The following is a 25,313-nucleotide window of genomic DNA, read 5'->3' as shown; positions in this document are numbered from 1 at the left end:
TGGTTCGTCCGGTGGCTTTTTCCATTATCCTACCACTCATGTAGTTAGCACAAAACCCTTCTGAGGACCTTCCTCTCGAACGCAGTTAAGAGAGTTTCAGATATTTGGACAGGTGTCATGTTTTCGAGAGAAGTTTCCTCAGGGCTGTAGTAGGATCCGTTGGCAGTCAACACCCTTGCGAGTAATTCAAGGCCACAGGTGGTGCCACTATCGTTTTGGTTATCGGTTTCGCATGCTTGTGCTGGATAGAAGAGCTCAAATTAAAGATATCCAGTATCTGGAGCGAGGCTTGAATGGCCCTCTCTTGTGCCAGGCTGAAGAAAAGGCAGACAAGCCAACCTGTGACAAGCCCAGTCTGTGATTTTTAGTGCGTTGGTGGTTAAATTAGCTCTCTACCAACATTTGCATGAAAGTACCCCAAAATGATTTTTACGCCATGGTCTTTCTCCTCTTCATCCTAGTCTTTGATAGGGGTGTGAGGCTGTTAATGAAGCCGCTGTTGAAGAATTTGCTTCGCATGCGCAAGGTGCTTAGCCTACCACGCTACCACGCCTGTTGTGCACACTATACCTTGGGCAACAAATCTCTTGCAGAATTACGACAACTCAGTGTGGCTTCAAGTTGCCTAAAAATCGTTGCCTGTTGTTGCCGTTGCAAGTTGCCAGATTTCGATGCAAATATTACCACATTGACAAAATTGCCTTTTATAGTTGTCAATAAGGCGTGTATGCTTCGAAAAATCTCGTTACAAAACGCTTGAAAGACGCGCGGCACACGCCGTCGTCACGTTCCTGTTACGAGTCTCAGGCCGACGCGTGCTTCAGCAAGACCTTCATCAGTTCATCGGGTAAGCCCTTGTAAGTCGCAACGTCTCCGGTGTGCGTTTATTGTAGTGAAAGCTGACACAAGTAAAAAGTTATGCTTTTAAAAATTTAGCTTTATTATCAACAGAAGCTTCGACTTAGGTAATTCAACTTTTTCGTCGCTTCTCTTGCTTCGATAAAACGAGAAAACACATATTCGAGTAACAGAGCGTTAGAAGCTTAATGTGCTTATCTATACAAATACGTACTGGAGCGAAAAATAATTTAAATACGGGAAAAATAGGAAAAGATAAAGTGGCCTTACGTATCTAGCGATTAATCAACAGATAGCTTAGCTCTAAAACAACGCCTCAATAATTGCTGTACAACAAGGGGAAGGGTCAGTCACTAGACTAAGCTAGAAGCGCCAAGCTTGTAGAGGGCTTGCTGTTTTTGCTCCACCGCAGCATGTAGCTGGGCCGTCGTTTGTCCCGCCGTTGGATGTATTCCGGCTGCTACCGACGCACTAGATCCGGCCGGTGGAGGAACGATCGAGGTCACCACACTGCCGTGGTGCGGTGGTGTTGCACCGTTGCGTTGATGCATCGACGTTACCAGCGGATGGTGATGATGGCTGTACGGAAGAAAGTGTTTCGGAGAGGAAGAGGAAGCGGGCGGCGGTATGATGAGGACGTTGCTGGCGGTGGCCGAAAGGAGTGGGCTGGCACCTCCACTCGGGATGTGAATTTCACTCACTTTCCCACTTACGTAACCGGAATCTTCTCCGTTGGAGGATAGCTGATCGACCGATTTACGACCGGCGGCCATCATTGTCATCATTGCATGCGAATGGCCACCGATGACGGATGCAGTACCGGCGGAAGGATACGTTGGTTGACCGATGGAGGATGCAGCCAGCTGCGGCTGGTGATGGTGGTACAGTGGGAACTCTGGTGAAGGAGTTCCGGTGCTGGCGAGTGATACGGCGGATGAAGGATTGATGTACTTCCGCGTAGATAGGAGCTTCTCCTGTTGCTGCTGTTGCAGGTGTAAGTGACCGTGCGGGTGATGGTGGTTCACAGGGGTAGGTAGTCCAACAGGAGGTAAGAACCCATCGGCAGGAATGGGATACGAATTCATCGTCGGTGGCATTCGGTGCTGAGGAAGTGGTTGATGATTCGGGAAGTCATCGAAGTAACCCTGCTGCTGTGAATATCCTGCGGAAGACGGTCCTTGCTGGTCTAGGATGTCCGGCGATTGTTGCTGGAACAGTTCACCTGCGCCCTCCTGCAATAGGTACGATGGCAAAGGATTTCGGCTTCGAGCAGTTTGATGCACGCGTGACGTTAGCCCGGGCACGGAGTTTAGTTCCGGCGGTGGCAACAGCTTCCTCGGTGGTAACTCGTGGAAGTAAGCATCCTTGGGAACGCTTGCAAATGGACCATTCGGGACAGGCTTCCCGATAGCACCGTTTGCGGACGTGGAGGACGAGGATTGTTCGTACAGTTGGATCAAGCTCTTTGCAGTCCCAATCCCAATTTCGCGTTGCTTTTCCTGTTCCGATTCTCCGTTCACCGGAATTGGAGGACCATCCACACATTCCTCATCCTCGTCCTCAATCTGATGCTGTACCTGATGGTGATGATGATGATAATGCGGGTGATGCTCATCCTGTACTACATCCTCTTCATCCTCTTCGCTACTGCTATCGGAAAAATCTTCACACCGAGCCATAGGAGGAATTTGGTGCTGTGTCCTAACCGTCGCTACATCACCAGTACTGTTACCACTTTGCTGTAACTTCGAAATGATGTACTTTACACGATTTGTCTCTCCTAAGACCTGGGAGGGGTCCTGCTCTTGCGATCCAGAGATGGAATCCGTTCCCTCTCCGTTTCGCAACAGTTCCTGGACACTCTTCTGCAGCACTTGACTGCGCCAGTTTGTACCGTTTAGGATTCGGCTCTTGAGTTCCTTCAGCTCGGCCAGATTCGCCATTGCCGAGAGATCACATCGATCAGAGAGATCGCTCGCGTCCTCCTCATCCTGATCATCCTCATCCTGATCGTCCTCTTCGTCTTCCTGTTCCTTAGTGTCATCCTGATCGTGCTCCTCATCTGCCTCTCGCTCGTCCTCTTCGTCCTCTTCCTGTTCCAGCTCCGAATCTACCGCCTCCTGCTGTCTACGAGGTCCTGCCGATTTAATCGTCGTGTTCGAGGAACTTGGCGGAGCATCTTCGAAGCAGCTGTTCGAGTAGAATCCATTCATCAATGCACCCATTGCGGTGGTCACGTTTTGTTCATCACACGGCCCATCCCCCATGAAGTTGGTGGACGCGAGATGTTGCCTATCCGAGGCGAATGGGGAACTTCGTGATGGAGCTGCCTGTCCACCGAGCAGTGACGAACTGGGAGACATCGTCGAGAGGGGCGTCGTGGATAGTGGAGACGATTCCTGCGGTGTTGTACGCCGGTGTGGATGGGGAGGTTGCTGATAGGACGCATACATAACAGTCGTTGGACGCTCCTTGCGCGTTGTAATGTCTTTCGCAATCTCGGGCGAAACCGGTGCGGCAGGTAAGAGTGACTTCGTGATCTTCTCCATCTCCTGGGCAATATCGTACCCGGGCGAATCGCGAGCCGATCGTCCAGAAGGTTTCGTCCCACTAGCGGACGGTTCGTAGTGATGGATGTCTCGCAGCTTATCCAACGCTAATATGTACCGATTATCGGTCGTTGGTGCGATGGCGGAGGCTTGGTGGGATGCGATCAGTGGGGAAGAAACCATTCCGGACGGCGATCCACCTCCACCGCCTTTAGTCATCTTTTCTAGTTCGAGAATCTTTTTCGTCTTGCTCAGCAGCTCCTCGAGCCGTTCGGTGACTTTGGCTTTTTCGCTTTTTGCCGATGCGACGACCACTGCTCCTGTACCTCCATTGGAAGAAATGGCCGATGTCGGTGTGGATGAGGTTGGTGGTAGTGAACGCTTCTTGTTTAGCTTCGGATCGTGAGCCCCGTTGGCGAGCCGATGGTGCGGTGCTGGTTTCTCACGATCATTGTCTTTGTTGTTGTCGGAGGAGTACGAGTAGCTGTCCCGCCCGGACATGGAAGAGGAACGTGGTCGACGTGCTATCCTGATACCTGCCGCATCGGGAATTGGTGGCGTTTCGGCTGATTCGGAATGGTTCTTCATGTTGGAGTTGTTGGAGCTTTCGAGTGCATCCGACGTATGGCCACCACCGACAGCCGCATACTGAAGCAATCGAAGATGGCTCTCAAGTTCTTGCTGCTGCTGATGTTGCTGCCGATGTAACCGATGGCCGTGGTCCGAGTCTCCGTTGGTAGTGGCATCGAGGAAGTCTATACTGCGCGAGAACAGTGCTCTGGTTGGTGTCGAGGATTTTCTTAGCTGGTCATCGATTCCGTCGACACCGGCCGAAAGAAGCATCGCATCGTGATCGTCCAGCAATTCTAGGCTTCGACAGCGCGTCAGCGTGTTAGTGTTAGCCTCATCCTTTTTGGTTTTACTGTTGCTGTGCTCCAACCCGCCCGAAGTGGCGGTAGTCGTGGACCGTTCGGCAATGCCCCGTTTAAGCCACTGTTCCAGATGGAGCCGCTTGTTCTCGCACTGAACCCGACTCGCGATCATCGATCTGCAAAGAAAGAAATAGTTGGAGATTTAACCGTGGTAAATTGTTGGACAAAAAGCAACACTCACTTGGTAAGCTCCTCGATCTGATCGTCGGTTCGCATCGCGAGCGCAGTCATCCGGCTGTCCAGCTTCTCCGTCGCCCGGTGCACATACTTTCGAATGCTGCGCCGGTTCTGGTTCATACGCTGCTCCAGATGCTTGAAGAACGGTGCACAGTAGCACGTGTTGCCAACTCCCACTGGACCTTTCCGAATGTTACCGGCCAAATCGAGGAAGTATTGTTCCCCATTCCCAAGCGGTTCCTTCGGCAAGGTTTCCAACTTTGGCGAAGGGAAGTTCCGCGGATCGGGAAAGTAGTGACAACCGTACGGTGACCAATGCTTTGGATCGATTGCATCTGCCCGAGTAGCAGCGTCATCATTGGAATTACTACGACGACCCGATTTTCGTGTACCTTCCTCCTTGCTGCGCGATCGACGCTCGGCAGGATTGGGGGGCGGATCGTGTGGTGAAGATTTATGGTGCACACCGCCATTAGCGACTAGGCCGTCAACTTTAGTACGGTGGTGTTGTGAACTGCTGCTGGAACGTTCCCGCGACCGCCGGGCCGACAGATCGACCGGTGTGTTGAGGATGTTGATGATCTCGACCAGATTCTTGCGCTGCGCAATGTCCCGCGGTGTTTCATCCTGTGGAGTGTGGAGTTTAAAGTTAAAAGAAGTACCTCCAAAAGTATGCAACGGAATGTACCTGAGCATTCTTGGTGTCCTGCCGACAGCCAGCCTCGAGCAGAATGCGTGTCAACTTCCGACGGCCCATCGCACACGCTATATGCAGCGCAGTGTCTCCGTTCAGATTTATCCGCTCAAAGTCACATTTGGCTGAAAGTAGGATCCGAATGGCACCGGCATGTCCGTACCGGCACGCGGTATGAAGTGGCGTGTCGCCGTACTGGATACAACGATAAAAAAACGGAACACAATTAAAGCCACCAATAAAGGCAGTTAATTTCACGCGGATAATACTCAAAAAAAAAAAACAGGCCTTACATTGTTCTGTACATCAGGATCGGCACCAGCCAGCAATATCTCACGGCAGCTCTGATTGTGACCGTTCTGGGCGGCCAAATGTAGCGCAGAAAAGCCACCAAAGTTGCGCGTACCCAGCAGTGCACTGTGCAGCGCTCCTTTCGTGTCGTGAAGGGCGTGCTTGATCTTGGTCGCGTCCTTTAGCAGATCGATCGACAGTCCCTTCGTACCGCTCGTTGGCTTGGTTTTGGGTAGCGCGCAGAGCAGCTTCACGCAGCGACTGTATCCCTTCCAGGAGGCTTCGTGAAGTGGTGTGTTACCGTGCTTAAGGGATTAGGTTGAGGAAGAGACGAAATAGGCAAAAAAAGACGTCATCAAACCGGTGATAAAGTGTACGGTATTGTCGTAGCAGGTGCGGCTCTCGCGATCAGTTTGTACTTACCACCGATTCCTTGGCATTTCGATCGGCACCGGCGGCCAGGAGGGTTTCCACCTTCGTTTCGTCCCCGCCGGCTGCTGCCTCATGCAGTGGTGTTCGGGTTGTGTTTTCCTGCAGGATAGGAACATAGAAAGCAAATAAAGGGGGAAACAAAATTAATTAACGTCTTAACGGTCAGTGAGATGATAGCGATACAAAAAGGGGAAAAGATCGCCGAGATGATGGAGTGTTTCATTATAGCATCATGGATGTGTTTTTTTAGAACTTCTTAACGATTATTCTACCAGATATGGGAGCAGTAGAGGAACCATTTAATTATATTTTCCACATTTCATTTCATTTATACCATTGTATCATTATTATCATTGAAATTTCTTGCTTTTCTCTTCAATGTGTCTTTTTTATATTAATGAAAAGATTATTACTTTAATTTTTTTCTTTATCGGGACTATTTTTTCCGAAATTGAATGCTTTACTATGGAGAATGGATAACTCTTTGAATTTCTAAAGTATTTTCTATCGTTTATTACTACTTTTTCCCATGTTTTTGGCAAATTACGGATCGAGAAAATCGAGATCCATCGAGAAAAAAGAAGCATTGTCTCTCGGCTGTGTGCGGTAGGTAGGGTAGGGCATTCCATTTCAGCGTTTTAAAATATTTTTTAAACCGGTGCTGCCACATGTTGCCATTTTAGAAGCTCTTGGAGTACTACTTGTTTTATACTTCAGCAAAATGACTGCTAGGGGGAAAAGAAATCCTGGAGATGACACTTCAGAATGGCAGTGACGCTTGTACTACTTATAGTCCTGATATTTTATACTTTTTTGTAATTTTTTAATATTACTATTAAAAAAATGCAGGAATGATTCCATACTTTTAAGCTTGGAAGCTCAATCGATGAGTCCTAGTAGTAGAAAAAATCCATTTTTCATTGAATTTGGTACTTTGGTGATTTCATGAATCCTCTAACGGTAGTAGTCAGTCAGTAGGCAGTGTCGCCGACCAGCAGCTGCAGCCATGAATCACGTGAATTATAAAGGGCCCTTTCAGCATATCGATGATGTTTATGTGACGAGTGATATGACGGATTTTCAACAAGCTCTTTAAGCTTGAATTTAAGCTTTAAGACCACATTTGTTTGAAATTGATTTACTTCACTTTATTAACTTTTTGTGGAGTTATTTAAACTAAGCAAGAGAAAAAAATACGACAAAATGTTCCGATTGTTCATGCGATCACTTTATCATCTGATGGTTGGTCCACTGTAAATATTTGAGAACTTCATCAGTTTATTTACGGTAGCTGCGACGCGCATATTGAACGCACTTTGCGCTACAGTATGTTCATACTTCCAACAAAAACGTAAACCATTGTGTCGCCACTTCGTGTCGAGCAGATATCATAAATCAGGCAAATATCTACCAGATCATAGCCGACCGACCGGAGCATTCACCTGAATTTGTGGTTCCCAAACAGTGGAAAGGATGTCACGTTCCGACTTATTTTCTTGAGGATTGGCAAGGTCCTGAAAGATTTATAATACAAGGAGGCTCCCAAAGATTGCTACCATAAAAATGGCGAACTAGTGTCGTTATACAATGTGCCCCAGTTCCACCCGATCGATAATCTCTGGGCTAATTTGAAGAGAAGGATGTGTTGAAATAATTTTGTCATCAAAACCAGGATGAAGGAAAAAAAGGTAATATAACATAACAATTGAAATCTAAGAAACTTGCATTTCCAGGAGCAGTTAAAACAGCATAAAGCGTACTATTTTTGCGGCGAAAAAAACGGGGCAAACAAGCAGCTAATTTCTCCTTAAAGCATACCCAACAGAAGCATCTACACAACTGCAACTGCAAGTAACCAAAAAATGCATCATAAAAACCAAAGGGAAAGGGGACCAGCAAAAAAAAAAAAAAAAACAGTGGAATGGTTCACCCTTTCTCACTTTCCTCTGGAGGTTAATGATGACAGCACGGTTTCCTCGCTGACCGACGCCAAGCTTTGCAAAACAAATCGTGTAAATTATTGGTTCGATGGCGGCCGCTTCGTAATGTGTACCGGGACCCGAGAGAGTGTGCGCGTGTGCACAGCGAAGCTTTAGGTGAGCATAATGTCTTTTTTTTTTGGTTTGGTTTAGTTGCCAGTGGACATGCCAGTGGGACAGACGCGACAGCAAAAAAAAAAAGGAAACAAAGCTTAAGAGAATAATTTGATGTATATTGGCTAGACGTGATGAGGGTGATCATAATGCTCTGACAAAGTCGTCTACCAGAATAGAACGAGAGCTCTAGAGGCAAATACCCTCTCACCAGCCTCACACGCTCTAAGGACCAGCCCACGCATGATGCAGTTTTGCGAAGTGCAGCTTTTTGTTCTGTTGTTGCTGTTTGCCGCGGAAAAGGCTTGAGTCACGATCGGGCAATAAGCAAAACCATCATCATTCTAATATCCCACCGAATGGTAGGGTGCCCCCTCGCCTCTGGCGACAACGGCGATTTCGATCGACCTCACCTTCACGCGCCGACCATCTCATTTCTGCTGGTGCTGCTGGCCGTTTGGAAACAGCTTTTTTTTTTAGTGAACCAAACATGAGGGGGAAGGAAATTTAGATCGAAATGAGCTACAGCCGTTGATGTGAGCAATTGAAAAGAAACTTGGGTGTACAGCATGAAGCAAATAAATGTCGACTTAAATGAACATAAATAACGTTCCAATGAAAAAAGGAGTTAGAAACATAGGGGAAGCAAATGGAAAATATTACAAAATTATAGAAAGTATTATAGAAGCGGATTGAGAAAAAAATGCTAATAGTAGCAAACAAAATGAAAGTATATTAAAATTTTAACGATAAAAAAGGAGAATTGCAGAAAAACGATAGAATGAATAAAACAAAAATAGATAAACAAATATTCAAATTGAATATCATGAAAACGTGACAGTATTTTGAAAAAACTTAGATATAAAGTTAAAAAAATTAAAAACTACTATAAATTTAAAAGAAAAAGTAATAATAGGGTACAATTTTAGAAAATTGTGATTGTTTTTTTTTGTAGAAAATTGTTTTATGTTAACACAATACTAAATAGAAATTGAAATAGAGTTAGAAAAGAGTAAGAAATTGAGAAAAAATATGTTTAACAACAAAACACACCCAAATGAAACTACAAATCCATCTTTTATCCAACATAACGGATAAAAGAAAACAAAAAACAGTCGCCAAGGTTCGGCTTACCGAAGGCAATTTTTCGCCTGGTCTTGTAAACGTGAAGGAGCAGTGCCCTCACTGGGGGAAAGATGATGGCATTGCCCCGAAGGAATGGAAGCATATGCGCGTCTGAAAATGGAAAGCATCGCGTACGTCGGTATATGGGCTCATTGTTGGCTGCCATTTCTATATATACTGTACGAGGACGGAATGCAAATGAGCAACTGCATCATGTAGTAAAGCGAAGCAACTGGCCCCGGGTAGAAGATAAGAAGCACTGGCAGACCGAGCGTGATTCGGTCGGTGCACGAGAAGATGATTTTGGTGGAATTTAATATATTTTTTTTTGTTGATCACTCACTTACTCGTCAGTCGGCGTTGGCATAACGAACACAGGACAGGATGGATGGATGGATGGATCAGCCATTGTAAGACAATCATCAAGGCTCATCCGTCGAAGGAAAGAGCACGTTGGTGGTGTGTTTCGATGCATTAAAAGCACATTTACTGTTTGCTTTGGTAAGAAATTATTATTGTGTCGCACGATACGAAAGAGAGAGAGAGAAAGTGAGTGGGCGAGGGCATAAAAAGTAGATAAAGAAGAGGTGACAGGATGTGAAGGAACTTCCTTTCTTTCCCCGTTCGTGAGTGAGTGGGCTTTTGTTTGGAAACCATAACTCTTTGCCCTTTCCAGGGTGACTTCCGCGCGGCGTTCGGTATGGGTTTTAAACTACGCTCTACTTCCTCTACAAGGCAGGAAGAGACTCCCTGTGGAGTTTTGTAGATGGGTGACACAAGTTATGGGTTTGTTGCATAGTTATCATCGATCGAAAGAGAAACGATCGAGGTTAATGATTGGATTATTTGTCAAAAAGCCTTGTGCTTTTTTTTTTTAAAGACTAGTAATCATTTCATTAAGCATCGAGGATTGCGTGACTGAAGACGTTTTGTAATGCAATTTGTTTACATTTCATTATAAATGCGTCTTACAGCCATGCAATTTGAATAGTCTTTTAATGGAGTATTTATTAGAAGCTCGCAAGTCGCGTCAGAAGTTATCAAAATGATGAATTGAAAGGCATAAAGCGAACCAATAAAATCTAAAGCAATTTCCTGATTTGGCTTGCTGGTCAAATAAGCCGAAGATCGTGAGGTCCTCTAAGTACACTGGATGCATCGCTCGATGCTCTTGAGGCCATGTTTGCAGAGCTTCAAACCTTAGAGGGCATTAATTTTTCAATTGTTTGATTTAGAGGCATTGGAGCAATTATTCCTCCAGATTTCTTCCTCCAGAATATCTCACGATCACTGATCTCTACTTGCAAAGCAGCTCCAACTATTTCGAATTCCACACGAGTCACCATAAAAGTTTAAACAATTATAAATAATTGTTACCCATCGCTATAAAGCCAGAGAAATAAAAATTGAAACCGATCGTCAGAGAACTGTTCCTGTTCCTCATTTTACAGCCACCAAGTGGATGGTACCTTCCAGCACCAATTATTGCTTAGCTTGTTATAAAAGCCATATAAAAGATGATAGTCCCTTCCTGCCTTGACACTCGGCTCGCTCGTAACGAATCTTATCTATATAATAGCAGCAATAAAAGACAGCTCAACGGCCGATGCTGCTACTACTACTCTCGTACGCAAACGAGTGAAGACCCCAAAATGAACTAGTTCTCCCAGTGCAACTATCGCCCAGCGGGCGGTGCAATATTCCTCCATGCTGGGGGGTGGTGCAGTTTCTCGCTATATTTCCGTGCCCGGATCATGTCCACTCGAATCCGGTTCGGGGATATTTTTATCACCCTTTTTGCCAAGGGTCCTAACGGCGTTTCCTGCCAAAGACTTGTTCTTTGGTGGATTTTTATACATTTGTGTGCACTTGATGTACCAGTGTGACTTCTCGTTTTTCTAATGTGTGGTGTGAAAAGTCCCAAGACGGAACATAATTTAGTTGTAATCCGGAAAAAAAAACTTTGCACCCGCCCGAAGCTCTCTGGTAGATTAATAATCGTTGCGTAAATTAATCCCATATTTTACCACCAGCCACCAGCTTAGTGCAGCTGCTCCGGTCTCCAAACGGACAGATAAATCATGTCGAAAACCCCATCCTCGGCTCAACGGTAGGTCGTGTTTCGCTGTCCTGTAAGTGGCTTAATTATTTGCCGTCACGCAGGATAGTGCTAGCCGGTGGAACGCGCCATTCGCTGAAAAGGATACTTCTTCCTATCGCGTGGTGAGTTCGATTCCATGCCATTAAGCGGTTTAGATTATGAAACGACCCGGCCAAAATGGAATACGAAACCGAGTGTGCGTTAAGTGCTAATCGCGGGGTGCGGCAACACACACTTAAAAGGGGGTCGGTGCCGTCTGTATAGGTGTTTTCATTTAGAGATGTTGACTTTTTTTTTCGCAGTGACTGTAAGGTGACAAATGCAATTAAAATGCAATAAATCAATGTCCCACGAAGGCGCCAAGTATGGGCGTGTGCTCGATGGGCTGTGTGAGCATGAGTTCAATGATAAAAATTAATAAATCAGGCCGGTGGAATTTATTGCATTAGAAACGAAAAGCATTGAAATGTGATGGATTGTAGAAATATGAAAAATGGGATCTATAATGCCTTAAGTAAGAGATCTTGCATTTAATATAACCTAACGAGATGAAGGATTCTACAACGATGATACAAAAGGTAGAGTATTAAGGAATTGAATTTCAATGTCATCTAGAATACTGATGGTTTGAGGCTGTTTTTAGCGAAACTTGACATGCGTCGAGTTTGCTCCAATGTGAGATAGATTCGCTCCTACGTGGCTGAGCAATAGATTGTCCCGTAGTATAGCTCGTGCAGCTCATGAGTCTCTCAGAGGAGTGATTTAAATCCTCCCCTATGGAGTCCTATTCCTGCTCTATGCGAATGATGTAGCCATAATATTATCAAAACATGAGGTATATTAACATTAACCAACCGACACTGGAACGGTCTCTTCTGGACCGTTCCCCGGTAGTGAGGACTGACTGAACCACGTGGTATCAGCAAGTCTTGTAAGCCATTTGATGGCCGACGAGATCTAGTAGATCGCTTAGCCAAGAAGAGCACTGGAATGCACCTATCATTATCGTGACTTCGATGTCTTACTTGATAGCCGTCTTTCTTTTAGACCTCAAATAGAATCGGTAATCTCCAGGGCAAACCAAATGTTAGCAAATGTAATACAACGAATAGCAAGAGAATTTGACGATACTTTTGACTACAAAAGCACGTAATTGTTCCTTGGTTCGATATGTCCTTGGGTATGCTAATATATTCTGGAGTCTTACCCCTGGAATATGAACTGTGTGCACAGTAAAATAACTCAGTGTCTTTGTGGGTACCGAGCATTCTTGGACACTAACAACATTTTAAAAAAATCATGTAGACGGAAGCACGGTTGATAACCTACATTAAAATGCATTATGATAAGAATACGCATCGAATAAAAGCCTCTATCGCGATCGTAGCTCCTCCATATATGTGTTTTCATAAGAGGCGCCATCGTACAGAATCGCACTTTGCTGTCATAATAGCGACTAAGACACTTTTTGACACATTATTTTGACATTTGGCCAAGCGACCATTTAAATTTATTTTTAAATATTTTTAGCAAGCTTAAGTACTTCAGAGGCTTAATACACATAACGATGAGTAGAGGTCATATGTGTGACATTAAAAGGCAATCATTAACAGTAAAATACTCCCTGCATGGCAAGTGTTTACCCCGTCGCAGACAGTACAAAACGGTAGTAAAACAAAACAAATAATTTGCCATCATCAGCAGCCAAAACATAAAAATAAAAGAGGCAAAATTATGTTACCAATTCACCATGCATCAAAGCCATAATTGGCGTTCGTAATCGTGTAATGGTGCTTCCCGTAATGGGCCAGCTGAAATGTGCTTTGATTGATGCAAATGTGGACGCATCATGCACACACGGTGGAAGTGTTGCAAATGCACTCTCGTCTTGTGCACCATTTTTGCTTTTGTTTGTTGTATGTCTGCCAAGACGGCTTCAACCAACTTTGAGGTAGGAACTGCAATTAATGGCTCTACGATGACACCCATCTTTTATATTATAATGTTGTCCAGCCAAGATAGACGGATACGAAATAAACGCCTACAAGACATTCGGAACAGAACTGTTCCGTTTCGTTTGTTATTATTTTTCTTGCAATCAGTCACTGGAAGAGAAAGAGAAGGAACATCATGCTCGAGGTCGGAAAAACCAATTTATCTTCAACGGACGGAAATCAACGCCGCGTCAAAGCTGGGAATTTGTTGTGGGGTGTGGGTTGTGAGTGGGAAAATTAATTCCACACTCTGAACCAGCCTCCCCCCCCCCCCCCTAACCAAACACTGGCGTTGATTTTCAATTGGAAAACTGCTTTTGGGCATTCGCATTCGTTCGTAATTATAGATAATATCTGCCAAAAACTAGTACCGCTGGTCAAGCACAACAATTGCCGGTTCAGCATGCCTACAAGACAAGCAAAAAAAAAACCTGCTCCCTTGTTTTCATTTTCCGGCCCCAACACACAATGGGTGAAGGTGACCATGGATTATTTTTCTGGGTTTTTTATTATTAATTTTAACCACAAGCTTTCTTCCGCGTTCTCCACTCTCACACCCTACACTCTCACGTCTGTCGGCATGAATTGAAGGTTTCAAGAGGTACAAGAGTCATCAGAACATGATGCAAGAGGTAGGCAATGCAACCTTGCCAAAGTTTTGCGTCCCGGTCAACTTCAAATAGAATTCTCCGTCTTTTTTGTCCTCCGAACGTTCACAGGTTAGTAAGGTCCGTTAATTTATGGTCGCAAAAACAATTGTTGCGAGCTGGGTGGTGAGTGGTGGTTCTCGGTGCAAAATTTATTTGCCTGGCTAATTTATTGTGCCAAAAAAAAAAAAATTAAGATGGGAAAATTCGGATGAAGTTGAAAAGCGGTACAGAAGAGAAAATAAAAAGCTATGCGCACACTGATTATACAATGTTAAGCTTCAATTTGTAATCATAAAGCAGAGAATGTAATAAAAGTGAGCAACAAGATACGGTAGAAGATATGAAAATAAGTAAATGAAGCGGGAAAATGTTAAAAAATTAGAAGGGAAAATAAACAAATTTAATAAAAAAGAGTATAAAACAAAATCACAATGCACAACCGGCAAGCTTTTTGAGAAATATTTGTAAGCCGCAATACATAATTGTTTCATCCAATAATGTACCAACAGTCGTTCGATTGTGTCGGCAATTTTAAACCACAAACCATTGTTTACATGACCTACATTCCTTCATTCAGTTGTCGGTGGACAATTTTGATGGAATAAACGGTCTTTTACAATGCTTACTGCTTACTCTGCTGATTATCATTGCTATAACCTTTCCCTAAAAAAGGCTAGCCGCAATATTCACCCTTTACAACGGCACAAACCATCTCACATCTCAATTCTGTTCCTTCCGCTGCCTGTGTGATCGTTGAAGTCGTGCGTTTAACGCTGGTAAATATTTGTTCATTCCCGACTCTTCCGAAGCCATCTCCAAAGGAAAGGAACCAGAAAGAGGGAAAATTATGCTTTTGTGCGGTTCACCTGCGATGGCAGAAGGGCTGTGGCTGCCATAATGCACTTACTTTCTTCGCGCCGAGCAGCCAACGCGAAGCTGCAGGAGAAAGTGCGATCGAATTTTAATGATGAAGGAAACGATCGTCACAATTGGTATGAAATAATTGAACGGTCTGCAATCGTCCCGAGCAACGTGTTCACCAACCACGATCCTACCGAGAAGGTCACAGAGAAGGGAAAAAGTAATCCTCCGTATCACACAAACACGCCGTTTGACACCTGTTGTAATTGTTGTTATGCTGTTTGTGGTTCAAAACATTGTCATGCTGGTGTGCTTGATTATCGTTACAAGAGCAACAATTCGGAACATGGCTAGGTAGGTTTAATCGGTGAGTAAAGCTTGCTGCTGTCGGAACAGCTGAATAGGGCGCATAATTTCGATGCAAATAGCTCAGCACAGCTCACCTGCTTGCCTTGAGCGGGAAAAGAGCGTTCAGGTTGCAACTCGTTGTTCGATGGGAGTGTTCGATGTGCCGTTTATGGTTGATCGGGTTATGTTGTATTTTTCGGAAAGACAGGGGAGTAGGATAAGAAGAGCAAGTCTGAGAGAAGAGGGTTGATTTTTAATGTTGATGGAGACCATACGCGACAAGGAATGTCATAGACAGTTTTTAATCTAGAATTATGTAAACTGGCTTTCTGTTATGATCTCCTAAGTTAAAATGTGTACTTAAATGTTATACATAGCGCGGGCTGGCTTAGGAAAAGTCTTATTCAGTATGCAAAAAATAAAGGAAAAATTTTACACTTCAGTTTATATAAATATCGGTGATCAGTGAGAGGAGATTTCTGTAAATAATACCTTACTATCTTCTTCTTTTTGTATCGTTAGTTCATACTACAGCATTGTCCCAATACTTTAGTATATGCACGCTTAAACTTGACCGTTTTTATAGCAACTGTAGCAGCTGTCAAAAATATGCATTCTCAAGGCGTTTATATCAGAGGATACCCTTCTTAGAAATTCTACTCAAACATGAGCGATTTTTCGCTCGTGAATTCGTGCTAATGTTGCCAACGTTTTTACATAATTTCAATAAATCTTTGGGGAAAGTTTGATTGATAGAAGAATGTTTTATTGGAAGAAATTGTAAGAAAGAATATTAAATTATACAAAGAAACAATTTACTTGATTTACCAACACAGAAAATATTCTTAACTTGTGCTTGGTTGGTTGGTTCAGATTTATTGGGGCATCGAACAGGATTTTACTAAAATGATTTATAGAATTTGTACTCTTCTTCAGCTTGATGAAAATTTTAAAATAAATAATAGCGGCTTGGGGATATATTTTCCATTGCTATTTCAACTAAGTACACAATAAGGAACAGGTCCTAACTGTGCTTTAATTTCTTGCACATTGTTTAAAATAATTTTGAAAGCATTTCTTATTCACATCAAGTAACAAATAAAACTTAACACATGTAAGGTCTTTTGTACACTATTTAACATACTGTTAGGTAGCTCTTGTTTTAAACCGGGCGTAAATTCTACTCACTAAAAGCAGCAGAAGAAAGCATTTGTGGGTGAACAACGATTGGCAACACACATGCTGACTGTTCTCTCCATTTGGCTGCTTCCGCTTGCGGTTCATCAACTTTTGCTCACCCAACCCATCCGGCCCGAGGGGATACATGCAGACACTTTTTCCTAACATCTATCATATCACCTTGCCATTTCTCTATTCTTGCAGTATCCCAGCTAAAGGTGAAGCAGCCAGACGCAAGGGTTTTTTAAAAAAAAACGTAAGAAAAACGCGTCGTCAACGCCGCAGTCGTCTGCAGCATCATGACTGTCATTTGCAAAGTTGTGATGGAATGTGTCTTTCTGTTGCTTTATTTTAGGTTGTTGGTGCTTTGTGTTCGTTGTCTTTTCCACTGCAAAACCGTGAGTCGTGAGCCAGAGATAAATGCATAGTTCCTCCTGCTCTCCCGTCCGCCGTCCGTGGGAGACGCGTGGCACGTTTGAAGGTGATGAAGAAGTTTAATAAAACTAATCTATCCATTAAATGAAATCAAAGTATAAAACGTTGGACAGCTCGTGCGGAGGTGCTGAGGCACGACGGTTGTGAAGCACGACGAAACGGGAAAAACGGAAATGGCAAAGGAAGTGGGACCCCTTTTCCATGCATGACCCCGGGTGGAGAAGATTGCCTGTAGGAAGGGCTGTTTTTTGCTTTGCTTTTGCGTTTGTCTGGCTGTCAGCAAAACCCTACAAAACCGGTCGTGTCGGATGTTTGGTTGATGTGGAAAATTAGCTTATCGCCCTTTCGTGTGTGTGTGTGTGAGAAAGAAAATTCGTCACGAACACAGCAAACAACAGACAGGCCTTAACACTACCTTTTGTGTCCAGGTTGATGGGTGGAAGGAAAGCTGGAAGGGAAGGAAGAGAGAGCGAGACATCAGAGAAGGTCACTGGAAACGGTGACACATTCTGCACAAGGGGTCGTTGCTGTATCATTCCAGCGAACTCTGTGGGCAAACGAATGGCTTATTCATTGGGTGGAACACGTCGCCCACGGGGCCATTGTTTAATTCGCTTTTTCATCTGGTTTCATCTGACAAAATGAACGCAAGGCTCTCTCTAACGAACGGAGCAATATGGAGAAATGCATGTGGGTATAAGATCCTTGCGGCTGTTGTATGATGAGATATATTTCGAGAAAAGTGTGGGATTGCTCGATAAATAATATGAAAACAAGAGGAAAGTGACTAATAATCATAATAAGATTCTTATGAAATTGAAACAGCGCGACGAAAGACTTTCTTGAATAAAAAAAAGAGAAGGGGAATAAATAAGAAATTAAAATAAAAGCAACGTGTAGCAGTTGTTCCATATTGTTTCGTAAAAAATCGCTTTTTTGCCAAATATTTGTAAAATATCAAAGAATCATCAGATTCAATACGAAAAGAATAAAGAATAAAGAAAAGAGGTGGTGTAAGAGCTTAGTATAAATTATTTGTTTTTAATCAAATTCAAAGTAAATAACAAGCAAAAACCCAAAAAGTGATTGGAAAATAAAGAAGACAAGAAAGATTAACTAAGCAAAACATGAAAAGTGATCAACAACATTGGGTTGAAACAATAAATTAAAATAAGAATGAGAAAAACACAATAAAGCAGATAATTACTGTATGCCATTCAAAACATTTTGTCACCCAGAATAAAATAAACTATTGTACAAATTTCAGTACAACAAATCGATGCATACAAATTTATACAAATAAATAGTTGATTTAAAATTTCAAAATGAAGAATGAAACACAAAAATATAAGCTGAAAATCGCTCAATAAACAATTTCAACCAACAAAAAGGAGTAAAAAATCATTATTAATTATTGAATGAAGAATTATTAAATGAACATGATAATAAAGTATAAAATAATAAAGAAAAGATATTTACTGCAATCATAATGAAATCAATTTTATTTTAATATTCCTAAGAAACTTCTCAATTTACCCACTGCTATTTTTTGGGTAGAAAAAAAATCCACTTAATGCACGCATGTACATCATAAATATTTGCGCACACTTCAGGCTATAAAGATCCGAGAACGAAGATTTCGTAACAACAAAGCAGCCAGATTTACCGCGCCACAACAACGCACAACCTTTCTGGACGAACACTTTACACCAACAGCCAACAATTCCGACCACCGGGCCCAATACGTTTTATGAAATGCTAGGTGTTTTTTTCTCTCCATATTCCCAACCACATTGTTGCAGCGGCAACAAGCAGCATTTTTTCTGTGCAGATATAATGCCTTGTTGTTCGGGGTTTGGGCTGGAATTAAGCTCAAGTTTGACGATAAGATAAAATTGGCTGAAGAACCCACCGGGGGCCGATTGTATTTCCCGTTCGATCTTGGCAGCTTCTTGTCGGGCTGGAATTTTTGTATTGTTGTCTTCTTCTTCCCCACTAATAAAGGATGAAGGTTGTTTCTCTCTTAAAAGCTTCAGTAGTAAAGCACTTACTAATAGAAGGTGTGAATACTACACGATCATGTGTAAGCGTACCGATACGGTGAAGAAAATCCCACTTATATTTTTAAATCTTTGTACTTGCTGCTGCTCCCCATACCTATTCTTAAACTCTGGGATGAAAAAAGGGGGGGGGGGGGGGAAAGAAAAGTGGCAAAACATATTTTCCTAGCAAAAGATTCGCGTGCGGTACACCGCGCTGTGCCAGAAGAACAGCTGTCGGAACTGGCGTGCTTTTTTTCCCGGGTTGGTGTTAGGATTGCTGTCGGAAAAAAGTGGTGAAAATTGCAACAATGCAACAACGGTGGGATGAAGAGTGAGTGAGTGACTGTGAGAGGGTTCGGTGCATGTCGGCCTGTCGTCGTCTGCATCTGATAACAAATAGTGGCAGCGACGGCTAGCAATAAAGTGAAGTGATAATTGTTCACCCCATTCCGAAAGCGGATTAGTGGAACGGTTCCCAGGAGCTTCTGGATAGAGGATTGAAGAAGCAACGCCAAACCATGACAATCTTGAGCGTAACGAGATCAAATTAAAGCCCACTTGTTGGCACTGGTTCAAGCCGACGGGTTTGAAATGTGTGTCTCAAAACTCTGAATGTAAATTCCACCCCAGCCACTAGCGTAATGATAAATGATCATTTGGTTTTATGAAATCGCTTGCTTGTCGTAGCTCCGAATCGACAAGCACGGTGATAAATATTGTCCATTAAAAATGTACACGATTTTATCTTTAACCCTATAAGCGCTCCCACTTGGGAATTCGAAATCCACCCGGGAACGATTACAACATATCGCAGCAAAAGCGTTGGGTTGGGCTTTTCCTTACACAAACAGTAGCTCTACATAAGAGGGGAACACATTTATCATCGGTTCGATAGAGCAAAACCGACCTCCTAGAAGGACACTCGAACGATCATCGACCGACCGCCAACGGTGCGCGAAGATCTCTACACCCGTTGAACGCAAGACAGCAACGATCGATCAAGCGACGAACCCTTTTTGGTGGTTCTTTTACAGATACAAAAAAAAAACTTTTCCAACCAGGAACCGAACTTTGAGATGCAGGAATGACCTCCCACCAAGGGGGGATAATCCTACCACCCCTACTGCCTCTCTTCCTTCTCCACATGAACCGGTACTTTGACGGGATTTGATCATAACCCTGAGTCAGAGTGAGGAACAGAACACCACCGCATGCTCGCAAGTTGCTCCACATTTTGACGAATGAGCGAATTATTAAAGCGAATTATTAAATAAACACCTTCTCGCCCAGGCTCGCCCTGGCGGCTTACCGCTTCTGAAGTGTTGATGGACGCGTTGATTTTGCTCACGTGTGAGCGCGGACAGGTCAGCCCAGGAAGTCATTCGGCGCGAACGTGTGAAAGCTCGGAAGAAGAGAACAAAACCAAAAAAAAAAAAAACATCCCTTTGCCCAGGTCATGCCGGATAAGAGGCATCGAATAATATTTGCTTCTTTTTTGTTCGTTGTTTCCTTTTCTGGAACGATCACCATTCCATTCCGATCGACGATGATTGGTGAAGTGGTTTGAGCTGATGGGAGAGTTATTCAAAATCAAAATAATTCTTCGGTGGATTAATTCTGCGTGCTAGCCAGGCAAACCTTCCGGATCTGTTGTTTGGAAGAGTTCCATCAAACTAGTGCGATCTGTTTGCTCTGCTTGTTGCTTCAGCGTCTTATTCGGCAGCAATATGCAGCAGAGTTTCAATGAGCAAGCAGAGAAAAATTGAAATATGAATGAAGCGCGGGGTAGCCTTGCTTTCATCGAAAACAACGGAAGAACCGTTTCATGCAAAGCTTCGAATTTTTCGATGGTATTAATTTAAAGTTCCGCACAAAAATCCACCTCCAACAAGCAGGGGAAAAGCCGCAACATGCAGAGGAAACTAACGGGCGATTGAATCGCGATGTTTGATTTGCCTTTAAGCTGTTCGATGTTGCGCTAGGCTACCGAAAAATCGGCTTCCTTCCAACGCGCTACGTAGCAGTAGCAGTTAATGGGGGAGTCGATGCCGTTGCGCTGATAAATTAGGAGCAATCCGTTCAACGTTTGCCACAAACAGCCGGCCGAGTGTGTGGAAACGATCACCGTTTCATGAAGCAGAGGGTGCTGGTAGCAGAGTGGAAGCAATAGGTTTCGCTTGCTAGTTTCGCTGCCACAAAGCGGTTACCAAGATCGTGGTAAGATAGAGGGCATTAAATCTTGCCCCCCTGTCCTACAGCAAGGCACAAGGAGGGATACTCACACGAATCAATAGTGATTATGTTTGATGTCAAGTAATAAATAATTGGAACAGAGCATACGCGTTCTACGAAATGTATGCCGTAATCTGTTACACGGCCATTTGGTATGCGAATTAATGCGGCTAGTGTACGGTAGCTGATTCTTGGCACATAAGTCGTGCAAACTTTAGGGTGGCCACGAATGTATTTCTGTCATTCATAATCTAACTCGATGGTCACAGAAGACTCTTGCATAGCGAGGATCTTTGAGGAGGACCAATGATAATATTCTGGACGAGAAACTGCATCAAATGACGAGCACCTTTGTACTACAAGGTTCTTTAGACTAAAAGGTTCTTTGCAAGACAGTGTTCCTTGTGACACGAGCCTTCTTGGTCGAACGGTGCCCCTTGGAGTAAGAGGATTTTTGTACGCTGAGGTTCCTTAGGGGACAACACTCCTTGCAAGACAAGGGAACATGTAAGATGAGCATTCTTGGGGGACGAGGTCTATTAAACTTTGTACTTGGATGACAGGATTCCTCATACGACATTCCAAATTTAAGGTTATTTGGTTGTCGTGGTAACCCGCAAGGTAGAGTCTCTTACACCATTGCGTTACTTTCGACGACTAGGTTTCATGGTGGACAAAGTGTTATGCACGTTATGGGGAATTTGATCGATTAATCCCTGTGGACGAACCAGATATTTGTGCGACTGAAGACCAGCTTGGACTTCTTGAAGGACAAAATATTTTGGTTGATGAAAATTCTCGGATGGCGAGGGTCTTTGTGCCGCCAAGTTCTTTTGATGGCGAGGATCGTTAGACAATAGGGGATGACTTTTTGATCGCCGGGCTATCTCAACGCATACTTGGATAGCGAGGATTTTTGTTCTTGTTGTTTGATGAAGTCCCTTGGATGAAGACATTTTTTGAACGATGTTTTTGATGAGGCTAGCAGGAAGAGATAATTCCTTTGCACGATTAAGTCTCTTTAGATGGCTAGGTTCCTTAGACGACAAGCTCTCTTATACGAGATGGTTTTTTAGTCGAAGAGATTTTTCGGTCCTTTAGAGGACATTGAAGAAGAGGTTCTTTGGACGAAAAGCTTTTGCACCGGAAATGTATGAGGAACAAGAAGAAAAAGGCTTTAAGTCACATGTATGTCATAACTTACATACGCTTATTTTGATGAGGAAACCCAGCGGCATAAAATGTAATCCAATCAACCGGTTCAGTGCAGATCAGATCTCTTTAAACGTCGGCCGTCACAAGATCCATCACGCTTGATACATCACATCATATGAGGAGATTAAACAAAATTGTTCCCACTCAATGCAAACATTTGTGCACAAAAACGTTCCCGCACGCAACAGAAGTATGTGGCCAGGTGTGTGTTTGTTCAACAGGAGAAGACTGTGGGGAACAGGGGAACACCCGAGATAATCATCGTGAAACAATGACACTGCATTGTGGGTGAGATGAAGTTTGTTACCTTTCGCCTTGTCATATGTCCGCCCGCCTGCCATCATAAAAGAGCGCACGCCTTCGCGCGATACTGTGCTTCAGCATCAGCACTGGGATATGGGGATGCTTCAATCCGGTATACCTCGGCAGCATTTGAAGATCGGGGCAGAAAACATTAATCTACTCGCTGTGCCGACATAAATGCCAGCGAAGAAGACACGATCTGCTCGCATTAACTACGGGAAGCGGCTAGATCTGGTGATGAAAAGCTTTTTAATTTATTTAATCATCACTCCACATTCATACACTACAAGCGTCGACGGCGGCATCCGATGCGGCAGCGATTATGCGAAATGTGGTTTGTTTTATCGGCAGGGAACGAGTTCGTTGTGAAACGTGATCTTCTTGTGCGAGGAGAGCGAGTGCGAGCATCAGAATTTATTACAGATCGTGTGCCCATCATCATCATCGCCGCCGATTTGATTTCTCACTGTGTCGCCGCCTGTGGTGCGTGTAAAAAAAGGCTACCATGGGAAGGAAAACTGTCCGGCCCGGACCCGGACAGCATTCTTTTCCGATGAGACACACGATAACCTTCGAAAAATCCCATTCTTTATACGCAGAATGACAGATTTTTAACTGTGCCGGAAGAAACAAGTACAAAAGACTTAAATGCTTTTTTTCAAGCGACGAACCCCGTTTCGGGCGGGCGGAATTTAAATTGCCATTAAAATGATTTTCTAAATGAAACATTCATCGTAATGGAAATGTTGTGGCAAGTGAAACCGCTTTCCCCTCTCCACCACCATGCCCGAGGGACCCTTCCCAGTTCCACCGCAGTTCACTAAACATCGTTGCGTAATCGATTTTTGCTCGAAAAATTACTCCCAAAACAGACTGGCCATGCTCCAGCTGTGGGGTGTGCGACCCAGCGGGAGTTTTGATCGATTTTCTATTGTGCGCATCTCCAGCGCTGGCGGGTGGAAAAATCTACGCTTCATTAGTCCCATTTTTCTAACGTTCACGCTGTCAAAAAGACTAGCAACGAAATCTGCGCGCCAGAGCCTGTGGGGTGTGCGTTTTTTTTTATTACAAAAAAGGGTGGTAAAAAAGGGATTCCTTTCCCCCGGATAGGTTTGAGAATGGGCTAGCTAATGTGGTAAACTCCTTCCTCTGTTGTTGATCGGAAGGCCACTAGGTGCCAGCGCCGTGTGCCGGAATAAAGACCGTTAATGATTTTACCGCACATGACGCCGAATTCTTCTCCTCTGGGGACCCTAAGCGGTCATTTGTTGGGAAGGAAGAAGATAAAAAAAAGCAACAAATGGGAATTTCAACTTACCGGTACTGCACCATTGCCGTTGATGTGAGGTACGATCGTGGTGGTGTCGGTGTTCGGGAGTGGCTTCTCCCTCGCAGGCTGCAGGGTGGGCTCATTATGCATGTCTGGGTTCTAGAGCGAAGACCGGATTCCGTTTCGCATCGCCTGTCCTGATCGATGTTTTGGGCTCATACAGCAAACATAAAAATACTGCAAAGAAAGAGAGAGAGAACAGAAGACGCTTTAAAAGAGAGGCATACAACCACAAGAGCCATTAGGCCCGACATGACAAACAAGGCAGGGGAGCGATTGCGTGAAATATGTGGCTGTGCTCTGTTTTTCCGGTTCGTTGGCAATAAATGATCGCATTTTCCTGCTGACCCGTTCGGGAGCATATGGTCTGTAAATGATAGCGAGCAGTTGTAATAATAAGCAGATACACATTCAGAGAAGCTATTTAAGGGAATGGAAATTGCACCTGTGTTGTTAGAAGAGTGGCAATAAACATGGATAAAGCTCAAAGACATTTATGAAAGAATTGTATATCTGCATCAAAATTCGTTTCGCGATGACCGGAACTCCAAGCTCCAAACTGGCGATAGGAGTTGACTCGTTAGGCTTCAAGTGCTTCACTAATTTTGTCGGTTAAAAGTCATATTCCTGAGCAGTCGTCTGCCAGGAGTTCTTATCACCGAAGCTCTCTTTCCAGTCACTCAATCCATCTGGGACTTGACCCGCTTATAAGTACGTAAGATCGATCCGGATACGATTCCAAAACCCATGATCAAGATGCTGAGATTCTGAACATCGTTTTGGATAGCTTTACCCTTAGATCACGCCAGTCATCTTATGACTTACTACACTTGCTGATACCACGTAGTAAGAAATTCAGTCCTCACTACGGAGGAATGATCAAAATTAGGACTTGAACCTCGGTTCTACCATGTGGAGATCGGCGCCACTGACGCCTTTGCTACCGGAACACTCTTTTCTCTTAATTATTGACGATCCTGTCCAATTTATTCCCTTTTGAATGATTTTATAAAAAGTTGTACACTAATTTAATGTCAAAAGATAGATTAAAATCATACAACCTTCATTTGTTTGGCAAAATGGCTCTCTTATATTGAGTAATTTGTGGCTGTTGACGTAAAACCTGCTATTTTTAATTCCATACCTGTAGGTATGGATTATTTTGATGAGTTTTCTGGGTTTTTTTTCGTTTTTTTTTTTTAATCCAAACCGAGCAGTTGTAGTAAGCAACCTAGGAACACTTTTTGCTTCTCATTTGTAAACTGTAAACTTTCAAACAGCTTCAGGCAATCGATAGCATCCGATAACAAATTTTGAACCTACCTACCACAACCAATAAAACTATCTCACTCGAGATTTAAATTTCAAACCACCAGTGAAAGGAGCTCATTAATATTGGCTGCGAGCTCAGTTTCACGGCAACAAATCCCCGCAGGTGGTTCTGTTAGCTGGCAGGGTAATGTTTCATATTT

At 43.7% G+C, this 25,313-nt stretch overlaps 1 protein-coding gene across 1 annotated transcript; it reads right to left on the bottom strand.

The window, feature by feature from the left end:
- Window positions 1–1,211: 1,211 nt before the first annotated feature.
- On the bottom strand, window positions 1,212–23,975 carry LOC126567761 (uncharacterized). Its single transcript, XM_050224043.1, has 6 exons — window positions 23,830–23,975; window positions 5,925–6,032; window positions 5,504–5,806; window positions 5,205–5,405; window positions 4,521–5,143; window positions 1,212–4,455 (listed from the first exon to the last, which is right to left on the bottom strand). Exons 1-6 carry the CDS (start codon window positions 23,929–23,931, stop codon window positions 1,212–1,214), a joined length of 4,581 nt encoding a protein of 1,526 aa, XP_050080000.1. The 5' UTR covers window positions 23,932–23,975.
- Window positions 23,976–25,313: the final 1,338 nt, after the last annotated feature.

The sequence above is a fragment of the Anopheles maculipalpis genome, chromosome 2RL (genome assembly GCF_943734695.1).
Source record: "Anopheles maculipalpis chromosome 2RL, idAnoMacuDA_375_x, whole genome shotgun sequence".
Lineage (NCBI taxonomy): Eukaryota > Metazoa > Arthropoda > Insecta > Diptera > Culicidae > Anopheles > Anopheles maculipalpis.
This window is presented reverse-complemented; position numbering and strand designations above follow the sequence as displayed.